Source organism: Eucyclogobius newberryi, unplaced genomic scaffold (assembly GCF_026437365.1).
Source record: "Eucyclogobius newberryi isolate DKJ021-1_F unplaced genomic scaffold, fEucNew1.0.hap1 SCAF_17, whole genome shotgun sequence".
Taxonomy (NCBI): domain Eukaryota; kingdom Metazoa; phylum Chordata; class Actinopteri; order Gobiiformes; family Gobiidae; genus Eucyclogobius; species Eucyclogobius newberryi.
In genome coordinates, this window is record NW_027315801.1 from 23,216,550 (window position 1) to 23,240,368 (window position 23,819).

At 40.0% G+C, this 23,819-nt stretch overlaps 1 protein-coding gene across 2 annotated transcripts; it reads left to right on the forward strand.

The window, feature by feature from the left end:
* The first annotated feature begins 7,201 nt into the window (after positions 1 to 7,201).
* Positions 7,202 to 22,877, forward strand: klf15 (Kruppel like factor 15). 2 transcript variants are annotated; one of them, XM_072449520.1, is made up of 3 exons: positions 7,202 to 7,462; positions 9,125 to 10,636; positions 22,233 to 22,877. In XM_072449520.1, the coding sequence occupies exons 2-3, from the start codon at positions 9,198 to 9,200 to the stop codon at positions 22,399 to 22,401; spliced, it is 1,608 nt and encodes a 535-aa protein (XP_072305621.1). In that variant the 5' UTR covers positions 7,202 to 7,462; positions 9,125 to 9,197; the 3' UTR covers positions 22,402 to 22,877. The 2 variants fall into 2 exon arrangements, with proteins under 2 accessions (XP_072305621.1, XP_072305622.1); XM_072449521.1 differs by having other exon boundaries at positions 7,202 to 7,458; positions 9,122 to 10,636.
* Positions 22,878 to 23,819: the final 942 nt, after the last annotated feature.

Here is a 23,819-nt window from a genome sequence, read left to right on the forward strand (position 1 = left end):
AGAAAAATATCATTTCCAGTCATGATAACTTTATTTATTGAGCTTTAAAGACTTAGCAAAACAAAGCCAGGGCACGTCAGGATCAGCTGTTTCCTGTTTATCAACCCACAGCACTCGCGTTAAGTTTGAAAAGATAATAATTTCCAGTGCGTGCGTGTTTCTGGGTAGCGTTGAAGAATGAGTCAAATGCAGCGAACAACATTTCACAATAGATACACATAAAAATGCACCTTATACATTACTTTAACACAAATGACAAACGCAACAGCTCCCTGCAAAGTCTAAGCAATAAAGTGAGTATGGTGAAAGAGTATGGCCTGAAAACAGAGGAGTACTTCCTACATCGCCATTTACAACATTATTAAAACATCATTACAAAAATTATGTCACATCACAAAAATGACCGCAGTGTCGAGAGTTAAAATACTGCATGTCCTCCTTCTCTCTCATCCCCATTTCACACTGTCCTCTCCTGTCTAATACAGCCCACGGGCCACAAAATCTTAAAAAAAAGAAACAAAAGAAAGAATATTACAAACCAACATTGCAAAAATGTGAAAAGGTCTGTTTAGAACATTTGCATAATATAGGCTGGGCCATAGTCCATGTCTCACAACCCGCACCAAAATGCCTCGGTCCTGACTCATGTTTTAAGGCCGGCTTTTCTAGAGGATTTGTGAGCCTTTTAAAATGCTGCCCTATTAGTAGCCTGTGTTATTCTAAGGATTTACAGGTTTCTGGTTTTGGAACTGTTTGCCAATGACTGTGCAGCAAGTCTGGAGGCAAAAGGGCAGAGACGCTTAATCCTTCAAATAAGATGATCCCAGTCATTATAACTACAAGCTGCTCAACTGTCTGAAATGAGGGGCAGACACAGAGGAGGGGGGGGTCCCTAATATGAAAGACATGCTCCAAACATCAGCTTCTGTTTTTAAACACATGGGATATCCCTGACCAACTGAAGTGAGGAAAACACCAAGACCAAGGTCAAAGTGACAGAAAGGGCACCAAAAAATGTTTTGTCAGATTTCTGGAGTTTTCCTTTTTTCCACGTGTCTGTGTGTTTATCAAGTAAAATACAGCCCAAAAAAGCCACATCAAATTATTTAAGACTAAAGACCATCTCATACTTCATAAGAAGCAAGAAGTTTGTTTGTTTACCTTGGGCTGCGAGAACAAGAAAAAATACACCAAGTACACTGTATGCCCAAGGTCAAAAGATGGTTTGGTTGATACAATTTCCAAGAAACTATTAAAAAGGTACTTGGACAGGGTGAGGAGGTGGATGGGTGGAATTATTCCGAATCATACAAGTTTATTTAACAAGGTAATGATTACTAGCTACTGTGAAATGTCAAAGACGATCCCGTTCGTGGTCATACCTGCTTGTCAATGCCCGATTTTGTCAGATCTGGGAAGCTAAACAAGTCGGGCCTGGTTGATGCTTATTGTAGATGGGAAGTTGCCACAGTGGTGACTAGAACAAACTGTTGTTGTGTCCTTAGGTGTTCCTTGTGTGAACCTGGTGTGTGAGTGAATGTTGCTGGTGGTTGGAGGAGCCGATGGTGCAGATTGGCAGCCTGTTTATGTCAGTCTGCCCCAACAACAGCATTCTCTCTGCCTTCTTATACTTTTGAAAGATAGAATGTTTTACTTTTTGTTTAAACACTTGAATACAATGTGAGGTTTCCATATGCTGATGCCTTTGATTGAAATACATTTTTTCATTCTCGTTCAAACCTGGGTTTTATGAAGGCTTCAGTTCCTTTTAATTTATAACAGCTTCCTTGCTTGGTAAACCATTTTTGTAGATTTTGTTTTCGTATTTATATATCCATTTTCTACCGCTTGTTCACTTTCAGGGTCGCGGGTGACTGGAGCCTATCCCAGTGACCTTAGGCGGGGTACACCCTGGACAGTGGCCAACTTGTCGCAGGGCCAACACAGAGACATAGACATTACAGACAGTTCACTCTCACATTCATTCACTAGGGCCAATTTAGAGTCACCAATTTTGCCTAACACATGCATGTCTTTGGACGGTGGGAGGAGCCGGAGAACCCGGAGAGAACCCACGGTAACACGGGGAGAACATGCAGACTCCACCCAGAGAGATCATGTGATGTTGGTCTGGTCCCATGATCTCCTTCTTGGGAGGCAAGAGCACTAACCGCTTTTGCCACCGTGCGCCTGTATTTATACATAGTTTTTTTAAATGTTGAATTCTACATATTTTTTTAATTTCAATGTATTTAACTGTAGAAATATTGTCAAAAATAGTGTCAAATCTCTGATCCACTTCCACTGACGAAGAAATAGAAATGTCACATTAGTTCAAGTTTGTGGGTGTTATGATTCCTCAATAATATTAATTATTTTCTTAATTGGTATTTTCATATCTTTGTAGTCATTTGATTTTGTTTGCTTTGTCATTGCTGTACGATAGTTGTTATTTTATTCTTTTGAACTTTCACATATTACATTATTCCAATAGCATTTCTAAATGAATGTGTGCTAAATTAGAACCAACATAGTTTGTACATGTTGAATTTATCTGGTCATTTTTAAGATCTGATTAAATAACACCCCATGTATTTTTAGCACTTCCTTTGTTTTTATCTTGACAAATCTACTAGGCAGGTGTTCTCTTCCCTTTTTCCTAAACGCGGGTCCTCTACCAGAGGCCAGTGAGCTTGAGGGTTCTGTGCAGTATCTTTGCTGTTCCCTGCACTGCACTTTTCTGCAGTTTTTCCAGGAATCTGCTGTAGCCACTCCTCCAGTTTGGGCTTTGATTGTGGGCTTGGAAGTAACCATGCACCCCACATCCCTTCCAGTAGCACATTAGTCAGCAAGGTGCTCTGATAGGATGAACAAAGCTTTATCATTTTATCTTGCATATTTTGTCATTAATAATGTGGCCATGCATCGGTACATTGTGAAACTAAATATTTACATGTACAGTACATTGTGGAACTAAAGTGCTTACAAGAACATGAAACTAAATTATCCATCGTGAATAACTGTTCAATAATTTGTGAATTACCGGTAGTCCCTCGACTTCCTTCTGAATATGTTGTACATTATTTTAAATTGCCCAAATCTGTGCTATAAATCAAGTGAATGGAGGAAATGGCGTAGAGACATGCACCAAATAAAAGTAAATAAGGGGTAGGACATTATAGAATGGAAAAACATCAAATAATTTAAATTTGTGGAAGATAATTCAATTTTTTGTGCGCTTGTTATAGCTGATTCTGGAATTTCAAACAAATTTAAAGCTCAAAATCAATTCCTAAACGTTCATATGTGTGTATGGACCGTGGACATTCAAAATATGGCCACCAGGCTGGACGTTTGGCTCGTACTCTTTCAAGCACGTCTCAGATCTGACGCTTCATCTCTCGAACCTAGTGGCTTGTTCCTCTGTCTCCCGGAGAAAGCGGCGTTGTTAAAGATAATTTGGTTAATGGATGCAACATGAAAACAACTGCACTCTTTTGGCACGTTGCGAGCATTGCCACAGGATGTAAAGCCATTTCCTTCATTCAGCCCAGATGCATGAGGCTTACACAATATGCAGATGTGGAGGTGTAAATTTGAGCATAACAGGCAAATGCAAATTAGTTGGTACAGCGGAGGAAAAGTACCGCACTGAGCACTGTTTTTACTCAAACAACAGTTTACGGTAAGTTGAAATACACTCACGGATATTTTATTAGCACTTATTTCATACCAAACATTAGGATATTTAATGAAGATGGTGTGAATGGCTTTAAATGTGGCCAGGTAATCTACTTAGACCCTCTCACTGGGCCTCACATGAATGGTATGTTTTTGTCCACTCTTCAAAGGTACTTTCCCATACATATTTCTTATTTGAAGCCAGAAAGAAGATCATCCACCATTTGCCAGGAAGATTGAAAGTAACAATAAACACATACTCTTATTAAATGAGAGTCTGTATCCTCAAAGTAGTGATGAGACGATTGCTATATTACTCCATAGTATTTTTTGTTGTTGTCATTATTATATTTTATTTATTTTGTTTATTTTATTTATTTATTTTGTTTATTTTATTTATTTATTTTTTGATGGCGTGACTATATACTATATAGATATGTGTTGTGCTTTGTTTAGACAGTACGTTGCCATATCACAGACAAAGATAACACAGATAGATATACATAGATTACATTATCATCTTTTGCATTTGCAACACATACAGGCTGAAAATAGGGCTTTAACGATATCAGGAAAAATATATAAGGAATTGTTTTTCCCCTCATATTGATCAAAACCAATTTCAGTTTATTTTTGTACTATTATTAACTTACTAAAACTAAGACAAAGAGCTTTCAATATCGATTTTTCAAACAACATAACAACAATACAGTGTCATTTGACCCCCCCAAAAAAATTGTCAAATGTCTACATAAACTGGGCTCCAAACAACATGCTTTTGCTGATTGGATGTAGACCTGATGATTTAAAAGACCCACGCGGATCAAAAATCAAATCATGACACAGCCCTAGGATAAACTAAATGTTTTTGCAAATAGCAGAATGAAATGGTTGTCTTTATTTAATCCATGAAAGCATAACTGTCTCCACTCCTGATTAATCTTTCCCTAAGTGCAGACCTATCGATAACAGTCTGTGACAGGGTGTGATTGACAGGTGGTTTAGCCAATCAAAGACACACATGGTCAGCCCATAATAAAACAAAACATGGCTGCTAATGTGGAAAAAATAAGATAAAAAAAAAATCATAGGGACTGTAAAACATTGCAGATTTCAGCTGAATGAATGAGCGAAGTGAGAGAAGTTGAGTGATTGTATGGTTCTGTCTGATTTTGACTTTGCAGAGTAGTGAAGAAGTCCGTGTTCTGGATCCCAGGCAATGCTGAAAAATCTTTATGTTTCCGGCATTTCGTTTCTGCCGGCCACTGCACTTACAGGGGGGAAAAGAAAAAGTAATATTTATACATTTAACCTGTGTACATGCCCTGTTTGTGGTCTGAAACATGTGTGAGGACAGATGGAGGGGCCCTAAAGCCTGAGATGTAATGGTTTGAGAGCACAGAGGAGTGTTGAAAGTCGCCTGTAAACTGCACTGACCCGGCTTCTGTGGACAAACTGACTGACGCTGGTTCAACATTGACAGAGTGGCTCTCAGACAGGGCCATGGTCCACTGCAGGTCCAGGAACACCACCACTCTCCAACAGAAGTCTAAAGTATGTTCCTTGAATGAATTTGAAATAAGACTGTCAACACAAGCTACTTTAAGTTACTGAAGCAGAGCCTGTTTACATGCAGGTATTGGTAATAAAGTGCTATTACATTTAACAGGCCATAAAGCTACACTGCGTCACTTTACTGCTGAAGGACCACCACCTACTTGCCTCCGTGGGTATGCTTTTTCTTTGCTTGGAATGTAACTTATCAATCTGCATTTATTCTTATCACTGTTATTATTGTCATTTATACTGCAGAAGGTTCGATGCAAAGCAAACACGTCTCTATGGAAACAGAGAGGTGGTAGATCCTCCAACAGACATGGTGAACCTTTACAGTGCAAAGATGGGAATATATCAGTTCACACCATTTTATTTCTCTAAAGTTGCCGCTATGTATGTACACTGTTGCTCTCATAACTCAACATTAAGTCATTTGATTTAAAAGCTACAATTTATCTGACTATATTAAACCCATTCTTCTTCTCTAATGTATTCATTCTCTAATTTAGGACTGATATTGAGGGTTTTGTTACTAAATAACAGTAGTATCAACCGTCTGCCGATTTGTATAGGTATTTATGTGTACCAGCAGAAAGGAATAAGTCAAATAGCTGGCGTGAAGTGACTCGTTTGTTTATTCTTCTTTATTACATTACATTCATATACATGAAGGTTAGCACAGTTTTATAGTACTTACTGTCAAGAGCAGTGAGCAGATCTTGAGTTCGGCTTGGTCAGGACTACCTTAGCAGCAGATTTTACCAGAAGATGAATGTATTTTTGTCAAGAAAATACTCAACTCTGACTTGCATGTTCATGTAAAGCTGTATTATGGAGCAGGCTAACTTTTGATTGTGACCTTTTTCCTGATATAGTAATAATAAAACCATTCTGCGTGTTTCTTTCCCTCGGTTAATGCACATTTGAGTGACATCACGTTTTAAAGGTCAACTTTTGTGCATATTCTGTTCATTTTCCTAGTGCCAAACAGACCTCCTCAGTGTAACATTTGGCTTCCAAACTCCATTCTACCCACCACGCTAAAAGTACCTACAGATTGAACCATTTATCCAAACAGGCTGAAAGCTAATCTGACCTACGCAAGCAAATCAAATTAAGTCGGAGCCAGCAAAGTGAATTTTCAAGGTGTTTTTAAGTAGCCTGCTGGGCTAAAGTGAAAAGCAAAAGTTCTATTACTGATGCTATTAGGCAGCATGTAAACACACTCGGTTAGGTCCTCAATAGTCACAGTCACTCCATCAGTCGGCTTCTTATCCTGAGGACGTCAGCTGTAACAGGCCTGGCTGCTCATGGTCTAAATACATGCTGAGAGCTAATGGGAAATTAAAGTAGGACTGGAGAAGTTTTACGGAAATGAACAGGCAGATTAAAAGGATTAATATGAGAACATAATAATTAATATTTGATATATAGTCTACTACTAATAACAATAATTATATATATATATATATATATATATATATATATATATATATATATATATATATATATATATATATATATATATTACAGTAGGCATAACACCCTCAGAGAAAGCGCTCTTTAAAACTCCTTTTTTTAGCGATGCCACAAACCTTAATGGTCTTATTTTATGTATGTGTGTATATATATATATATATATATATATATATATATATATATATATATAGAGAGAGAGAGAGAGAGAGAGAGAGAGAGAGAGAGAGAGAGAGAGAGAGAGAGAGAGAGAGAGAGAGCTAGAGATCATAAACGTATGTTATGTTTAATATCTCATACCTTTGTATCCCATTCACTGTTTCTATTCAGACCCAATTAGGCTGTGTCTCTTTCTCTCAATGGGCATATTGACATCATTCCATACAAGTCCAGCCCCCGAGTCCCGCCTCCGCCTCTCTGGACCAGTCCGTGCGCGTTCAGCAGTCGAGCCTTCATGAGCCAACCTCCTCGTTTATACTCCTTACAAACTCTGCTCTGATCATGTGACGGGATAAACGAACTTGCAGCGCTCCGATACACACTGGGTGCGCGCGCACGTGGACGTGAACGTCAGTGAGAGAGTGAGGGAGAAGAGAGAGAGGCAGATAGAGGGATTGAGTGAGCCGTAAAGCCACCCAAAGACTGTCCCGTGGAACACTACTATCATTACGCACAATTACGCACCAGCGGGTACTTTGTTCAGGAGAGCCCTCTGTGTGAAGGGCTGGATTCTTCATGCCATAGGTGAGTGCAAGAGACAGGCTTTATTCAGACATGAGCTATCTTTATGGTATTTTAGATTGGATGAGAAGAGATACAGTCAGGCACTACTTATTCAAAGACGTGAAATAAAAAGCACTATGCAGAGTTGAATGAATACACATGTGTATTCATTCAACTCTGCATAGTGCTTTTTATGCGATGCTTCAAGCTTAATTAGGCTCTTGTGTTGAAAATAGTGGTTCGTCTGTCTTTGCACCTTTTATGGTTTCCTGTTGTGGATTTTACGCACGGGTGGAAATCCATAGAATTGTATGGAGTTCTGTCCAAATATATACTATGCTGTAACATTGTTGTGGCAAATCCAAATGTGAGATTAAAACCATGTGCGTTGCAATAAGCTGTGGAGAATGCTGAAGTATTTGGATGCGCGCTGTAAAACACGCCTCGCTCATAAAGATCCATATGTGTCATGTTTTGCGCAGAGCCGCGCGTCATGCTGTCAGGGCGCTCTGATGTGTGGGTTACTATCGGACAAACTCTTTCAGCCTGGGGCAGGACAGACTGGTTCTTAGACCTCAAGAAACTGCCCCAAAGTTTTTTCCACGGTTATTGAGTGTCATGTGATTTATGTCTACCAAAAGACACCAGATGCTCTGGTTTAGATGACACACCTTTCAAAGTTTGCAAATAGTTATAGTTTAAATAGTTGACCCGTTAAAAAACAATTGGGGACTTTTCTGCTCGGATCAATGTATTTGAAGTTGCTGCGAGCAAGATTTACAGAAGAGGGCGCCCCCGCCGTCAAGCCTCCCTCAACTACTAATAACGCACTTATCATAAAACACGCTCATATGCTCATGTCAGTATGAATATGAAGTTCCTCTTGAAAGCACACAGTTTGATACTATAATACTATTGATACATATGTTCAGTCATTGTAGACGCCGTATCATGTGCCTTTACCGTGAAAGGTCAATTCAAGTGTTGCAAACGAGCGTGGCGGGGATGTGACCTACCGACAAACCGTTAAAACGAGAGCTTTGATGTTGAAAGATAAGTGAGAATTGGGAACTCCTGATTCCACATGGGCAGCTTCAAGCGTGCTCCAGCAGCTGCAGCAGGAGCGCTCAGGCGCGCGCACACACGCACACGCACGCACACACATGTCTGTACTTTTTAACTTATCTAAAACAGAGCTTGGATCAAGTTAATGAAGAATGGAAACAGGCATTCTCACAATGTGATCATATTCTGATGTTCTATACAGTCTAAACAAGTTTATACATGAATCCTCAAAGAGGCTATTAGTATATGAGAGGGTTCAAATCTCAAAATGACTTATGTCAACTCTCTGACCTACTAGTGCAGTAACATGGTGTTGTTACTGTGTCAAAAATAGCCAAGAGGTTTAATGCAAAATTGACACACGCTAAAAGCATCATGTTGTGTTACCGTATACAACATTATGTAACTTCCACAACTCTGAGAACTACTCCATGAGTGCAGGGTTAAAACTATGTCTGCAATGACACTTTTTATAGAACACCGGAACACTTAAAAACAAATGTAGAAGTTGGCCAATTGTTTACTTCTAAAATAGTTTTTAATTTACTAACTTATGTCTTATTTTGTGTGTGTTTTTTTACATACTATATCATATTAAATACAATGTCTGTTATTTCAGGAGGAAGAGTTGTTTTCATCAACATTGAGGCCTTTCATCTCGAACAGTTCCAGAGCTGAGCAGAGCCCACACAGGAATGGTGGATCACCTGCGCCTTGGTGAGGAGACCTTCCTGTACTACACCCGGTCCCCAGGGCCAGACTACCCCTGCCATCACACCAGTGGCGCTTTATCCCAGGGTGCTATGGTAACGGACGCCTGTATCAGCCACAGCCGGGAGCCCTACGCGGGGGCGACCCTCTCCGCCTCCTCGCCCGGGGTGACGCTGTCTGAAGATGACCTCAGTGACTCATCCAGTCCTCGGTCGTCTCCGTGCTCCAGTCCAGAGTCCCTGTCCCCATCATCTCACCACACGTTTGGGTCCAGCTATGAGAGCAGGATCCACCGCAGCAGTGGCAGCTCTTCAGGCGAGAGCCAGGACACCCTCCTAGACCTGCTCCTATCCCAGTCCCTATCCTATCACAACTATGCCCCTTATCACGGCAGCAGCACCTCCCTGTCCTCAGATGTCTCGTCCCCTCCTTCTTCACTGTCCTCGTCTCCCACAGCACCCCAGTTACCCATGGGTCTGACCTGGGATTTCAGGAAGGAACAGAAGGTCAGCCTGCAGCAGGACTGCTACGAGTTCCCTGTTTTCTTGGATGAACTGCAAGACCCTTCTGCACTCCTCTTCCAGCCCACCTTAGAAGAAATTGAGGAGTTCCTTGAGGAGAACATGGTCGTGGCCATGGGCAGAGATGAGGAGGCAAGTGACGAAGAGCTTTCCCCCATGTCCCAGGATGCAGACACGGACCCTTCAGGGACAGAGTCAGCAGTGAACACATCAGGACAACATACAGCAGATCAGACTGTATCTGTGGTTTTTGCAGCTTCCAACCAATCGTCTTCCTACACAGAGACCAAACCCACAGCATCCATTTTGGACGAGGACAACAATTTACCAGTAGACACAAATGGCATCAAGCAGGAGGACCATGCTATGTTAAAAGACGACGCCAACGCTCAGTCCGGCGTGCCTGTTATCCTGCAGATCCAGCCCATTCAGATCAAACAAGAACCCAGCACAAGTGCAATTTCTGATCCTAGCAACCAGCAACCCCCAAAACCTCAAACCACAAACGCCGCATCAGATATCAAAATTGCCCAACTTCTCGTCAACATCCAGGGTCAGACATTTGCCTTGGTGCCTCAGCTACTTCCGGCGGCAAGCGTAGCCAATGCAACCAAAACTGGAAACAACGGCCCTTCCAAATTCGTAAGGATCGCACCTGTACCCATTGCTGCCAAACCAATAGGGCTCGGCGAAGGAGGTTTAGGCGGCGGAGTGGCTGCAGGGGTTCTCGGCGGAGGTCAGCGGTACCAGAAAAGCGCTGTAGCGGACCTGATTAAAATGCACAAGTGCTCTTTTCCTGGATGCAATAAGATGTACACCAAAAGCAGTCATCTGAAGGCCCATCTCAGGAGACACACAGGCGAAAAGCCATTTGCCTGCACCTGGCCTGGCTGTGGATGGAGGTGAGCAACAACACGCTATTTTGTCAAGTATTTGTCACGTCATTTATGAACTGGAGATGTTGTCAAGATTCAGAAAGTCATTCATCAAGAAAGTAAAGCTGAACGATAGAAAATATATGGATAAATAGATAGTCGACACACAAGAGCCGACATCGGAAGCCATTGGTGTACGTAATTGCAATAATGTTCAGTATAATACACTTGTACACTTGTATTGACTGCAGTTTAAGTAGAGGAGTGTTCCCAGGCTTAAGGGTAAAAATAAACTGTCAACAACATAAATACCGACATCTAAATATACTGTTAGATGTTCGAAACAGCATGACTTATCACCTGTTCTCAATCGGCGTCGTCAAAATAGAATTGCGTTCATGAACGTTCAAATGTCATAGGAATAGACTCCACCTAAGGGCGTTTAAATGTTGTATTGTCTCCCAAGACTTGTTCGGATTGAATGGAATGAGAGTCAACCTTTATTGTTGTTAGTGTAGTCTTCAAAGTGTTCTTCATAGGCAGTGAATGCCATCTTGCCCTTGGGGGTGTGAACCGGTCAGTGAAGTTAAATCTGTCAATGGTTCGCATTCACGTGACATTGAAACATTATAGAATCCTTTTGGTTTACAATTGAGCTGGAGGACAAGTCAGAATGATATGGTGGAATCTGCTGTTTAACTGTCGGATTGTAGCTACGTTTTGATTCTGGTTTATGGTTGATACATCTGTCATTGCTGCTCCTATCCACATACGACACAAACTGGCACAAAGTTAAGATATGATAAGCCTTCATTTGTCCTACAATGGGGAAATTCCAGTGTTGCAACACAAAGTAGGTACAAAAGTATATAATAAAAAACAGATAAAAAAACACTCTTATAGAAAAACTATTATAAAACTCTTATATATAAAAAAAACTCTTAACAAATAATAATAACAATAGTAGCACTCTTATTTACAGCTGTCAAACGTCTTTTCTGTCAGTATGAATAAACGGAAATTACATCATCTTCTAACAACAGCTGCAAAAAGTCATGTCATTTTTCACCCTCAAATATGACTGTTGAAAGGACTTAAAGCCAGAGCACGATTTTGGAGGTTTGGATGAAAGCAGAAGTAAAAGGTTCTGTCATATAAGTCTCTTGGATGCTCTTGGATGTTTTTTATCTCTTGCTTTTCCCTTCAGGCGACCCATGTTGTCTTTTGGAGAGTGGTTTGCAAACGATATGCTGTAATGACAAGGTGTAAACAGTATCAAGTTCGCTTTCCAGGAACATAAGTCTTTGCGTCAGTGTCTTATTCAGTACTATTTTTAAACAATACTACACCCAACATTTTTATGACCCAATGCAGTTTTTTTTTTATAGAAGCAATAAAGAAATCGTCCATACAGACAATTGCAAAATTTGATGTGGGATCCAATCTAGCTAAGACTGTGGTTGCCACTATCTTCGTGTTGTTGTATTCTGGTAAAATTGTAGATTAGATAGGGCAGCGTTTGAAGTTGGTTTCAAGCAGACTTTGCCCCCTGCTTGTTATTCTGCTTGTTTACTCTGCGTCTGCTGCCACTCCGTGCAGACACTCGTGAGGCCAGGAAACATGGGTAATACAAAATCAAGTTCAAAGTTTTCTCTTCAGACTGGATTGCATTGGATAGTTTATTAATTGTTAAACCAACTCGGGCCTGACCTATATCTGATGCGATGTGCTGTCGACTATCCCCCAAAAGTGCTCCAGTAGCTATTGATTTACCAATTAAGCATTATATGTGGACGTATTGTTTACCTAACTGGTAGCACTGTAGTAACACTTTAACAACAGTAGTAAGAGTAGAAAGTAGTAGTTGTTGTGGTGATAGTTGTTAGTGTCGTCAAATGTGTTTGTGGTCTTAATTAATAGTAATAATTTAAGTAGTGGTAAGAAGTAGTAGGTGCTGTGCGGTGGTCAATAGTGATAATAGCATGGCATAAGTGAGTTTCGTTTACTGCATGTCCTCCCTTCTCTCATCCCCCATTTCACACTTTCTTCTCCGGTCTAATAATGCCTATGGGCGACAAAATCTTTCTCCCAAATAAAAAAAAAGAAGTAGTAGAACTTTACTTTGCGATTACTACAGATCTTGTACTTTTAAGGCGCGCTTCGTAACTTTTCTGGTGGAGGGTTCACAGCTTGCTCGCTTGCATGGAGATGATATTGCTTTGCCTGTATTGTTCGTCGGTATGATGTTAAACCTTCTTATCTTTTATCCATTTGTCTATAATGCCTTGGAAAATGTACATTCTTATTGTGAGTGGCTCGCCTCCCCACAGAGCTGACCTGGCATCACCTGCTTATTTCCACAGATATAGGTACATTTGAATGCCATGCTGTGAAACATTCCAAGCAAAGAAATAACATCTCCACGGTGCTTTACGAGCTAAGTAACATATGAGTTTAGACTAATAATCTATGTTCTGAAAGGTTATAGTCACCTAAAAACGCGTTGGACATTGAATATGCTATTTTTAAAGATTTAATGAGCTTTTAACCTTGTTTCCATGGTGCGTCATTAGTTTATTATTATTAAGTTGTGTTTGGATTGATTCATGTTTGTCAAGTAATCCCCTATTGTCCTACAGATACGAGGGCTCAGAAAATTGTTTTCACCTACACCCAATCCCTACCCACATTTGTGTACTTACCGGTAGTTGTTTGAAAAAGCTCTTGAGTCATTCATGTAGGGTTCTAAAATGCCACGACACCACCTCAAAAATAAACATGGAAATTTATGACAATCCGTTAATTTCTACGGTTAAATGACATTGCGACAATGCGGCTCTTCGTAGGCTCTTCTCAGTTCTGCAGTTTTGAACAGAAAGTGAATGGACCTGTTTCTATTACTTACCCGTTTTAGATCATTATTGCCTTCAAAATGTAAAATTATGATATATTTATGTTATAGTTCAATATTAAGCAAAAATGAGTAATACATTATGTCTAACTCACTCTTGTTGTGTCTACGTTTTTGACACCTTGTACCTCATACATGTTTAAACATACGTATTTCTCCCCCTGAATCCCAATTTCAACTCTGCAATCCAAAGTACAACCCGACTTTCGGCCTGGCGGTCAGTGGAATCTTCCTTTGGAACCTGGTGTTATTGCACACAGTGTCCTTTACACACACGCACACACTCAGAATGGGCTCGTTTACAGCAAACATTACTGCCGTGTTTTTGCAGGGATACGACTTTATGGCGCAGATTACACTTATGAGTCGGATTAGGCAGAGCAGATGAAAGCACTTGTGTGAATGTGTGCGCTTATGCTCCGGGTGAAGCGCACAGTACACGCACCTGCATGCATTTACAGCTTTCCAATCTGACACTTACGACTCCAAGTGTTACAATATCTGGGATTTCATTCAAGTTTTTGAAGTACTGTGCGTTATGTAACAATGAGTTTTGTTCTCGTCTTTGTTTAATGTCTTTGAGAGGACAATACAATTTGAAGTGTTTGCAAGAGGAGATGGATTCCTTTGTAACTGCTCTCCTACAGTTCACAGAGTTGCTAATGCATGGCAGTGAAAGAATGGGCGTTCCCCAGCATGTGTTGCACGGCTTTTATAACTTCCTTATGTTGCGTTGTTGTTTGGTTGTTATTGCTGCCTGGACATGTGCGGTCTTTCATAAACATCACACTCGCTGCATGTGTTCGAAAAAAGTTGGGATGCATAAAAGTGGATATATTTCACCAAGTCTGTTAATGTTATATGGAAGAGCTTGCAGGGTTGTCAAAACTCTATGGTTGATCTATTTTAGACTTAAACTTAAAACTGTTCATTTATGGGGTTTATGCACTCCAGGTTTATGTGACGGTGGGTCAGTGTTGTCTTAAGTTTGGCAGTTCAATTCTCTGACTCTTATTGTGAAAGATGTGTAAATGAGAAGATAGAAGATAGATAGAGATTGACTGATATGTTTTTTTTTCATGGCCAATGATTAGTGATGTCGATTTTGAGATTGTAGAAGGCGGCGGGATGGTTCAAACTAAATATTGGCCTCTGCTGGGGATTTAGAGCAGATAAGCAAAAAAGTGGAAAGTATCTGCACCATCTCTGGTTAAAAATGCTGTTGGTGCACATTGTTTGCCATGTTTTTGGTCAGTCAGTCCCAGTTGCGTGAAATCAGATTTGTCAAGCCTGTAAAGTGCAACACCTGTGCCATCATTTGAAATACTGACTGGCCAAACTAGTTTGAGTTTTTTTTTTTCAAAGGGAAACACAAAATACACTGTAAAAAGTGACCCATAGAAGTTAGGGTTTGTTGACTGTTTGTTTATGTGTTTTCAACATGGAAATGTGTTTGTGTCTTAAAGTTACAATAAAAGATCTAGCTACAGCAGCTAAAGAGTTAGTTCAAGTTTATTTGCAAAAATAAATGTCTCTGTTTAGCACATTTTGGAAAATACCTTCTTCAACACGCATTTTTAATGAACATTTAGTTTAGAGGATTTGGCCAACAAGATATGAAATACTATTTGTATTGTGTTAAAAACAGGAATAGTAAATTAGAGTAAATTGCAATCTGTCGCCAATTGCTTTAAATGCAAATATAGTAATAGTATTGCAATTATCTTGCTTTTTGCTGCAGCAACAGCTGGAAGCAAATTCTTTGTCAATGCATCATACTTAATTCTCATTTGTTGGTTGCTTTTTAGTCCTACGATTTTCTTACATTGTTACTTTTTCATCAAATATTACCTAGAATTAAATATTAGTACAGTGACTACTAGCCACAGTTGCCAAAAGAACAGGATATGGCTCATCTCTGTGTGACTTTGGTTTGTTTGATGTGTTTTTGAAGGCTTGCCCTGGTGCGTTGAGTTATTGGCAGTAAGACCTGGAGTCAGGGCGTACATACTTGTAATTCTCACAGAACGACACAGCCAAGGTCTCAATTTGACAGCAGCAGTATATACAGTTATACAGTTAGCCCTTTCAGCCTCCTCGCCCCTGCCCCCCATGCTCCCCTTGTCCTCCGAGTCCGGCCAAGAAATGGGGGTTAGACCTTTAGCCTGCCATAATGTCAGAGCAGGGCCATGTGCAACAGACTTGGACAGTCAGAGCTGAGCTCAAGTAGCTGCCAGGAGTTTAAGTGGACGCTATGTAAATGTTAGAAAGTGTAAGAAGGTGAATCGACTTTAAAGTCTAAATACTTCACGGTGTGCGGCTGCTACCGGCCATACTATGGAACATTCAAGACAAAGTAATATCTCCGTGAAGACCCTCCACCTAAACACTTGCACAGTGCATTTTTAAAATGGAAGTTGTAACATGAAGAGTGCATTTGCAAAAACATACTTAATGTTTTGATTTGGCTTTTGAAAACCTTACATAACAAAAAGTACATTTTGCGTCTTTTTCCCCCTTTTTTTCAAAAGTTTCAAAGATAGTCATCTGGACAATGTTTTAAAAATCAAGACGTTTTGACTTCCATCTGAAAGTAATTTTTTGAAAATTACTTTTGAATAGATGTTGAAATGTCTTGATTTTCAAAACATTCTGCAGATGACTATCTTTGAAACTTGTTCTGTGATGGATCACTCCTGAACAAATGAGGGATTACACCAAGTTATCTTTTTCAAATGCTACTGTTTTTGCAAATTAACAAATTAAGTCTTGTTTTTGAGCTATGTTAAAGTAGACTAACTCTCACTGCAGCAAAATGTAGTGTAGTGTAGTGTCGGACCGATACTTCCACGCTGGGAAACCTTGTCAGGAGTAGCATGGAGCGACTCGTGTCCACATCTCCTCCAGATGCTCCTCCAGGTGCTCCTTGATGTTACCCTGGAATCAAACCCGGGACCATCCAGCTGTGAGATGTTATTCCACCATAACCCCTGAATAATACTAACCCCATTACACTTTACCTGTTACGTCTATACTTTCTAGAGCACATCCACATGTTGAGTCCTCCAGAATAGACCCCAGCCGGTATCCTCATGTCGGTCATAAACTCACACAAAGTTATCGTTTAATGTTTGCCGCGTATGTTTTTCATTTTCCTAGCCCTTTCACCGCGCCACCACAGTTTATGTTAACACTGTGCTGAGGTCTATGTATGCACATACAGCCTTTGAGCCGACCTGCATGGAGACTCCAGTGAGCCCATCCAAACAGTTTGCTGTAAAAACACTTTGACGTGAGCGCGCTGGACCTCTGTCATCGGGACTGGAGTGGTGTCCTTGTCAGCTGATGCATGTGACACTGTGAGCGCCGAGTGACACTGAAGGAGCCTGTCAAGAGCCTGATTATGGGCTGTGCCTTATGGAAATACTTCTAATGGTTCAATTGTCACGGCCTACATACGGTTTTAACTCTGGTCACATGCTGGAGTTATAATGTCACCACTGCGGGGAGGTAGATAGCGTGAAAACACAACGACAGTCGGGGGTTTTGACGGAATCGAACAATGAGGTCCAGTTGAAGCAATGTTCATGCTGCCCAGTGGTCCAAGCTGCTGTGTTTATGCCACACTCTTTGCGTCTTGTGTTTGTTTCCCGGCTTTGACAATTTGCTGAATGCCCTTGCTCTCTCTCACCCCCAAAAGACCCAAAAAATAAGAAAGAAATTACATTTTCTGTTTAAAATTGTACAACTGACCCAGTCGTTACAGCTTACAATGTTAGTTTCCCCATTTTCATGTTTGTCTAGTTTAGTTTTAAGAAATGCTAAGCTATTTTCGCTTCAGTCAACAGAAACAAATGAAAAGAGAATTTGGCGCGGCTCTCATTTAAGAAGGAAATTGTGTTCTTAAGTGTTAAGCATCTGACATAAAGTTCTCTCAGCATCTTCTCAAAGTGGAAGTTCTGAACATTTTCCGACACATCCACATCTTAACCGTGGAGTCGGTATGTTGACATCCTGATGTGATAATGCGATAATGCTCACTGCGCATTATGCAAAGGACATTTCAGTTTGTTTTAGTATTTGTCACGAGTTGAGTCAGTAGATCAGTCGACAGCGCTTTGCAGAACAGTTATAAAAATATGTCACTCAACATCACGTGTACATCATGCCGGTGGAAAAGTCTTGCTCAAGGACACAATGGCAGCGCAATCTATTTTAAACTGACATTGAAACAACACTCTGGGATTTGTGGACGTCACTGACAGTTTTTACACGTTATCATTAATATTACTTAAAGCTAACCATCAAAAACCATGATGAACCTTTGATGTTATTGGCATCGCTTAGAGCAGAGAGGTAACTGTCACTCAACCATCTTCAAAAAGTATGATGAGCCCCCAAAGCATGCTTCTGCTTACCTTTTTTCCTCCTGACCACATGTAGTTCCTATCCAACTTCGGTCTGCGTGGAAAAAGCAAAACAAAGTCACCAATGAACATGAGGATTCTCGTCATGTGTTATACCAACTGACTGCCCTTTGCCTTCATGTGTGCTTACTTATATTTCTCACAAATTCCCATTCAGATTTCCCTTGCTTCAACAAAGACAATCTCTGTCCTTTGTCCCATCTGTCAGTGATTATTGCATTGCGGCAATAATGTGATTCCCTTTCAGAATTCACTGGTGATAACATAAACAAAAAGTAGGGAAACTGGGCCCGTGCCAGCGTTCCTGTTATTGTAGTTCCGCAGGTGTAGAGGCGGCCTGTTTTCTCTCCGCTCAGATGACGGCGAAGCTCAGAGCCGAGGGACAAGCTGGAACCGAATCTGGCCTGCGTTTTCCCACTGTGGCCACAACATTATAGAGTATGTGTGGTGCGAAAAACACCATTAAAATACACTGTAATTACCAGAGCGGCCCCCACGCAAACGTCATTATGAACTCTGCAACCTCGATTTACATTATACACGAGAAGAAGTAGTAGAAATACTCATGTTGTTTGAAGTGCATGTGTAAATCCAGGGAGGTGGACGTTTGAGGGAAATAAGTAAAACATGAACGGCTAAACTAATACAATGATAGCGTATGTGTGTGATGTTTTTTGTGGTGATTTTTGTCTTTGTTGTTTATAAAGCCTAAACAATTGCAGACTTGACTCAGATTTGCAATATTTAGCTGATTGTGTTCCAGTAAAGATCTTTTGAAGTAGATCTTATTTCATTAACATTATTTCAAGAATTGAATTAATGTCACAAACTGTCCACACATGACATAACTTCCAAAATAAGAATATGGTGTCATTATGTAAGGCTTATGAGAGAGCTGTATGAATGGATGAATGGGTTCTGTCATGTCCTGGCTTGAAGCTTTAGGGTGTGATGTTTGCTCTGCTCATGTGTAATGAGATTAACGCCCACGTAAAGAGAGTAAGAAGAAGAAGAGACATACTTTTAGTGACTATATGTCCATTGACTATAGCCATGTGGTGTAGAGCAATGATCATTGTCCCCAACGTGAATTAATATAATAATAATGTTACTTTAATTGTAATATAACATGAGCGATTCATTATATTTTGTATGTATATAATCAAATGCGCAGTGTGAATGAGCAGTGTGCACATTCTTAATCACAATTTTTGCCTCAACAAGTTGTTGATCTTCAAACGGCCAGCGCTTCTATATTTGACTGTTATCTGTTAGAATCTGGATGAGATCAAATGTGACACTTGACTTTTTCTTACTTCCTACTTGAGTTGCAAACATACATGAAGACATAACAAGCTTTTCTTGCCCGGGGCAGGTGCAGAGTTTATTTATAGAAGATAAATCTCAGAACTTCTGTACTTGTGAAACCTGAACGTTTCATAAATCTACAGATGATGAACATGATGAACATTATAACACACATTGCATTGTCTAATCCTTCATATCCACTCTGCATCATGATAGAACAAAGACAAGCATGTTTTGAGAGATTTGATTGTTCATAGTTATTGTGAGAGAACGTATGATCCAAAGTTGCTAGGATACTACATTCCCAGAGTATTTCCTGTCAAACGTTCATTGAATATCAGCGGCCTCTTCTGTACAATATTTCATGTTTTACATTTCTCAGGGAAGCGCATGATCTTTACTCCCAATTTGTACATGAATTCACTTAGAAACATATATTTGTACACCATGTAATCCACGATCACACCATGAAAATAAGCTTTTACTTGCACTTGATTGATACAAATTGCATGTGTAATTGAGTTGCTGTTGACTCATGGTGGAGCCTGTGCAGCTACCGTGGCTTGATCTTTATCTAAAAATGTGAAAAGAATAACAGAGGGAGACGAAAATAAATCTCAGACTTAGTAACAGTTGTTGGACTACTGTAACCTCCTGTTCCGTCGTACAACAAGTTTATTTGACACAGGCCCAGAAATAATACTCCTAATGCGTATCGTTACATGGATCCAAGTGTTTGTTTTGCTGTTTTTGGCTTTTCGGGTCCACAGCTTGTCTGTGTGAGCTCCACTGGTTGTCTCCGGTTTATTACCAGGCCATTAACATGATGAATGGGCTAGTTGTGTAATCTGCGTCTGGATTGAAAAGGCTTTGAAAAAAAAAATAGCCTCTTGAGTGACGGCTTTACATGTGTGAATTATCGCCTCCCTGGCCTCGTCTGCCACTGCGGGAGATGAGGCGGAAATTGATGTGCAGTACATAAACGTGACTGAAGTCAGGCTTGAGACGTAGCAGATATTTGCAAACAATATACAATAAAATACAGAGATTTAATTAATATTGCATTGCATTTTTTAGACGGATATTTTGATTAAATTCAGTTCAATTAAATTCAAACATGAATAAACTGTACAAGAACAAGGGTTAGCAGCCTTTATACGAACGAAGACCCTTTGGACCTTATTCCACCACGCCCACTTTTCACTGTCGTTATAATCTCGCTTCCGGTCCAGCGGAAACTCCACTGGTTTAAATGAGGAATGAGAGAAACGTCTTGCAGCTAAGATATACTTTAAAGTAGATTGATTTGTGTAAAATATCCAATGTTCATGTGACCAACAAGTCAACAATGCAACGCTTTTTAGTCTTTAGTCTCTAACCCTAATCCACTAGCAAGAACCAGCTCATGACTTTAAAGCTCCAGTGCATAACCTTTTCACCCAAAAAATGTTTAGAACATTTTGTTTTTTATTTAATTATAAAAAAGATTGATGGTTTTGTTGCATTTAAAAACTTGACAAAAACATGCATCTTCACAAACCTGACTCGTACTCGGCCTGGAGGAGCCTCCTAGTTGTTTTGATGGAAATGTAATTCCTTTGGCAACACTATTCCACAATATGACTTAAAATGTATCCATGGAGATTGTTCCGATGTATGGTTTTTCTGTAACTTTAAGATACCAAAACTTTATTATCATTTAGTAAGAATGAATTGAATTAAGGATATGAATTTGTCGTTGGTTAAGATGTGGTTACTGGATTGACTTTTTTCAAGCTGTTTTTGACTCATTTCATTAGATCTAACAGTCAAAACTACTGAAAACAAGATTTTGCTTCTGAATTCAGGTTATTTTAGGCACAATTTCCACAATGATATTACTGAAGTATTTGCATCCTTGTTAATTGTGACATTATACTTGTGATCTGATTAGGCTTAATGTTTTGTGCGTCGGTGACAGTGAGGAGCCTTGACACCTAAGCCTTGGAGACGGGTGCAGAGGAGGATAGGAATAGTTTGGTTCTCGTGTTGTGCTAAATTTGGGGCCCCTCTTAAACTTCACAGGCGCACAGAGGGGAAGACTTGTGTCACTTCACAAAGCTCATGTTACACTCAAACTGAACACTTTTATTTGGCACTTCAACACATGACTTCATTAGATGTGAGTGTGTGCACATTCAAGAAAGAGCATGCGATTCAAATGCAAATGAAGCTCAAGTCTAAACTTGTAACAATGACATTTCTACATAAGAACGGGCGGAAATAAATGGGGAGTGAGTGTGTGAATTTGTGGATTTATTTGAATTATACACCAATGTTTGATTGACTGTTTAATGTGAGTTGACACAATTGTGTGCCTTACGCTTTGCGCTCTTGCCCTACGCTGAGTAATCATTCAGAATATTGTCTTTTGAATTGCACTTATGAGTATGAAATAAATACTGTTGTTAGTTCAGTCCATAATTGGTCTTTGCATGCAACATTGTGTGTACACCTATACTAGATTTAACAAAATAATCAATAATAAAACTAGTAAAATCACAAGTTGGACTCATCTTGATATTGTTTTTGAATAGTTTAACTGTCCGGATCAGAATTATTACGGTATAATACCATTGTGATACTGCTATTATGTTTGTATAAAATAACATTTGATGCTACATATTACTATTTTATTGTATATACCGTAAGTAAACGGTAAGAATTTCAATAACAGTTCCACTTTCAAGTGTAAATATGACATAACAGCTTAATTAAATGCTCTGTATTTGACCTTATGACTGCCCTAAATATGGATCTCCTTAACATGTGAGAGAAGACAGGAAATCATTCGCACTTCTCACATGTACCCTTCTCTAAAGCTGTTTTATTTCCTCAGCTCAACCCATGGCCAACAATCTAACCAAACTAATCTCCATGCAATTCTAAATGGTAATGTCTCTGGAGCTAACATAGAGCTGTGCTGTGCTGTTGGCAGGTTCTCCCGGTCAGATGAGCTGTCACGGCACCGGCGCTCGCACTCTGGAGTGAAACCGTACCAGTGCATCGTGTGTGAGAAGAAGTTTGCCCGCAGTGATCACCTGTCCAAACACCTCAAAGTGCACCGCTTTCCACGAAGCAGCAGGACGAGCCGCTCCACCAACTGACCCCCGCGACCCCGCTCGGACCCCCACCCGCCCCCGCTCAGGACAGACACACAGACAGCCGGACGGGATGGGGCTGTGGAGGAGCTGGAGGGGCCACGGGACTGTGTGTGTGTGAGTGAATGTGCGTGAACAGAGTGAGTGAAGAGAAGGGTGGCTGAGTCCAACACCCTTTAACTGGAGCTCATGTGTTAGCCATGTTTATGTTCAAATATGTGCGCTTGACGTACATTCTGGTACTGTGATAATTTATTGGGTGACGAGGAATGGACTGTAAAAATAAGCCTGATTGAAAACAGAAAACTGTTACTTGACATAACACCTTCACAGGTGAAATAAGCTTCTTGTATATTACAACTGTATTTGTCTCATTCAAATCCTTTTGCTAATCTAATTTGAAGACAAATGAGCTATTGAGTGTATTTTTACACTTTTTAATTGTGTGTTTTGACATATAAAAGCCTTATTTCAGTATAGCATCTCTGAGGGATGTGTTCTGAACACAATGACTCAATGTAAATGTCGATATATCATTGATATGTAATGTATGCCAGCAAAAGGGAAATCAGTCGTTATGATGGGAATCATGGCAGGCCTTACCAGAAATAATTCTCCACAAAAGTGCAACTGGAATTGCAGCATGTGCAGCCTATTGTAGCAGTGTTATCATGATGATACACAGTATCCAAGCCCTTTATCACAATCATGTACAGTTTAGGGTCAGACTTCATCACTCATTTTTACCCTGTCAGACTGAAAATTGTAATAAATACTGGTTTTGTGATTACAAATACCAAAATCATGGCCACTATTATATTGTCCCACTCACCCACACTTAGCTGAGATGAACATTCCTTTAGCTTGAAGAAGCCTGTTGTTGTTAATGTTCCAAAGAGTTGAATTAGAGTCACCAGTGATGCCTCTGTAACTTTATAATTATGCCTGGTCCCCAATCCCAACCAGATCATCTGCATTTTTATCCAATTTTGTGGTATGGTCGGAATTACAAATCTATGCTTGTTCTTTTATCTGGTTCACAAATGTTTTGAATCAAAGAAAGCATCAAGATAATAAGCAACAATCCCCTTCTGAAACACATGTGGCGCTCTGTGAGAAGAGCCAGGGGCAGACACCATTCTGACTTATGTAACTTTGTTATTAACTTTGTATTACTGCCAAACAATGAAAGCATATGACAATTTGGATGGATCAAATTATCTTTGAGTTTGACTGTAAAGTATTACGGCATACAATTATATTGTTAATGATACAAAATCAAGCATTTTCATATTGACCCGTCCCGTGTGTGCTCTTCTTGTTATGGTGTACAACTTTATCAAACATATCAGTGCCGTCCATTGTGGATGCATTTCTATTCTGGCTTCATGCCCCAAAATGCTCAAATGCTGATGCCATCTTAG

What these genes read in the sequence shown, in the direction of transcription:
- klf15 (XM_072449520.1), top strand. Translation starts at nt 9,198, where the DNA reads ATGGTGGATCACCTGCGCCTTGGTGAGGAGACCTTCCTGTACTACACC. An exon ending in TGGCCTGGCTGTGGATGGAG is followed by an intron (nt 10,637 to 22,232) that starts GTGAGCAACAAC and finishes TGCTGTTGGCAG; the next exon opens with GTTCTCCCGGTCAGATGAGC.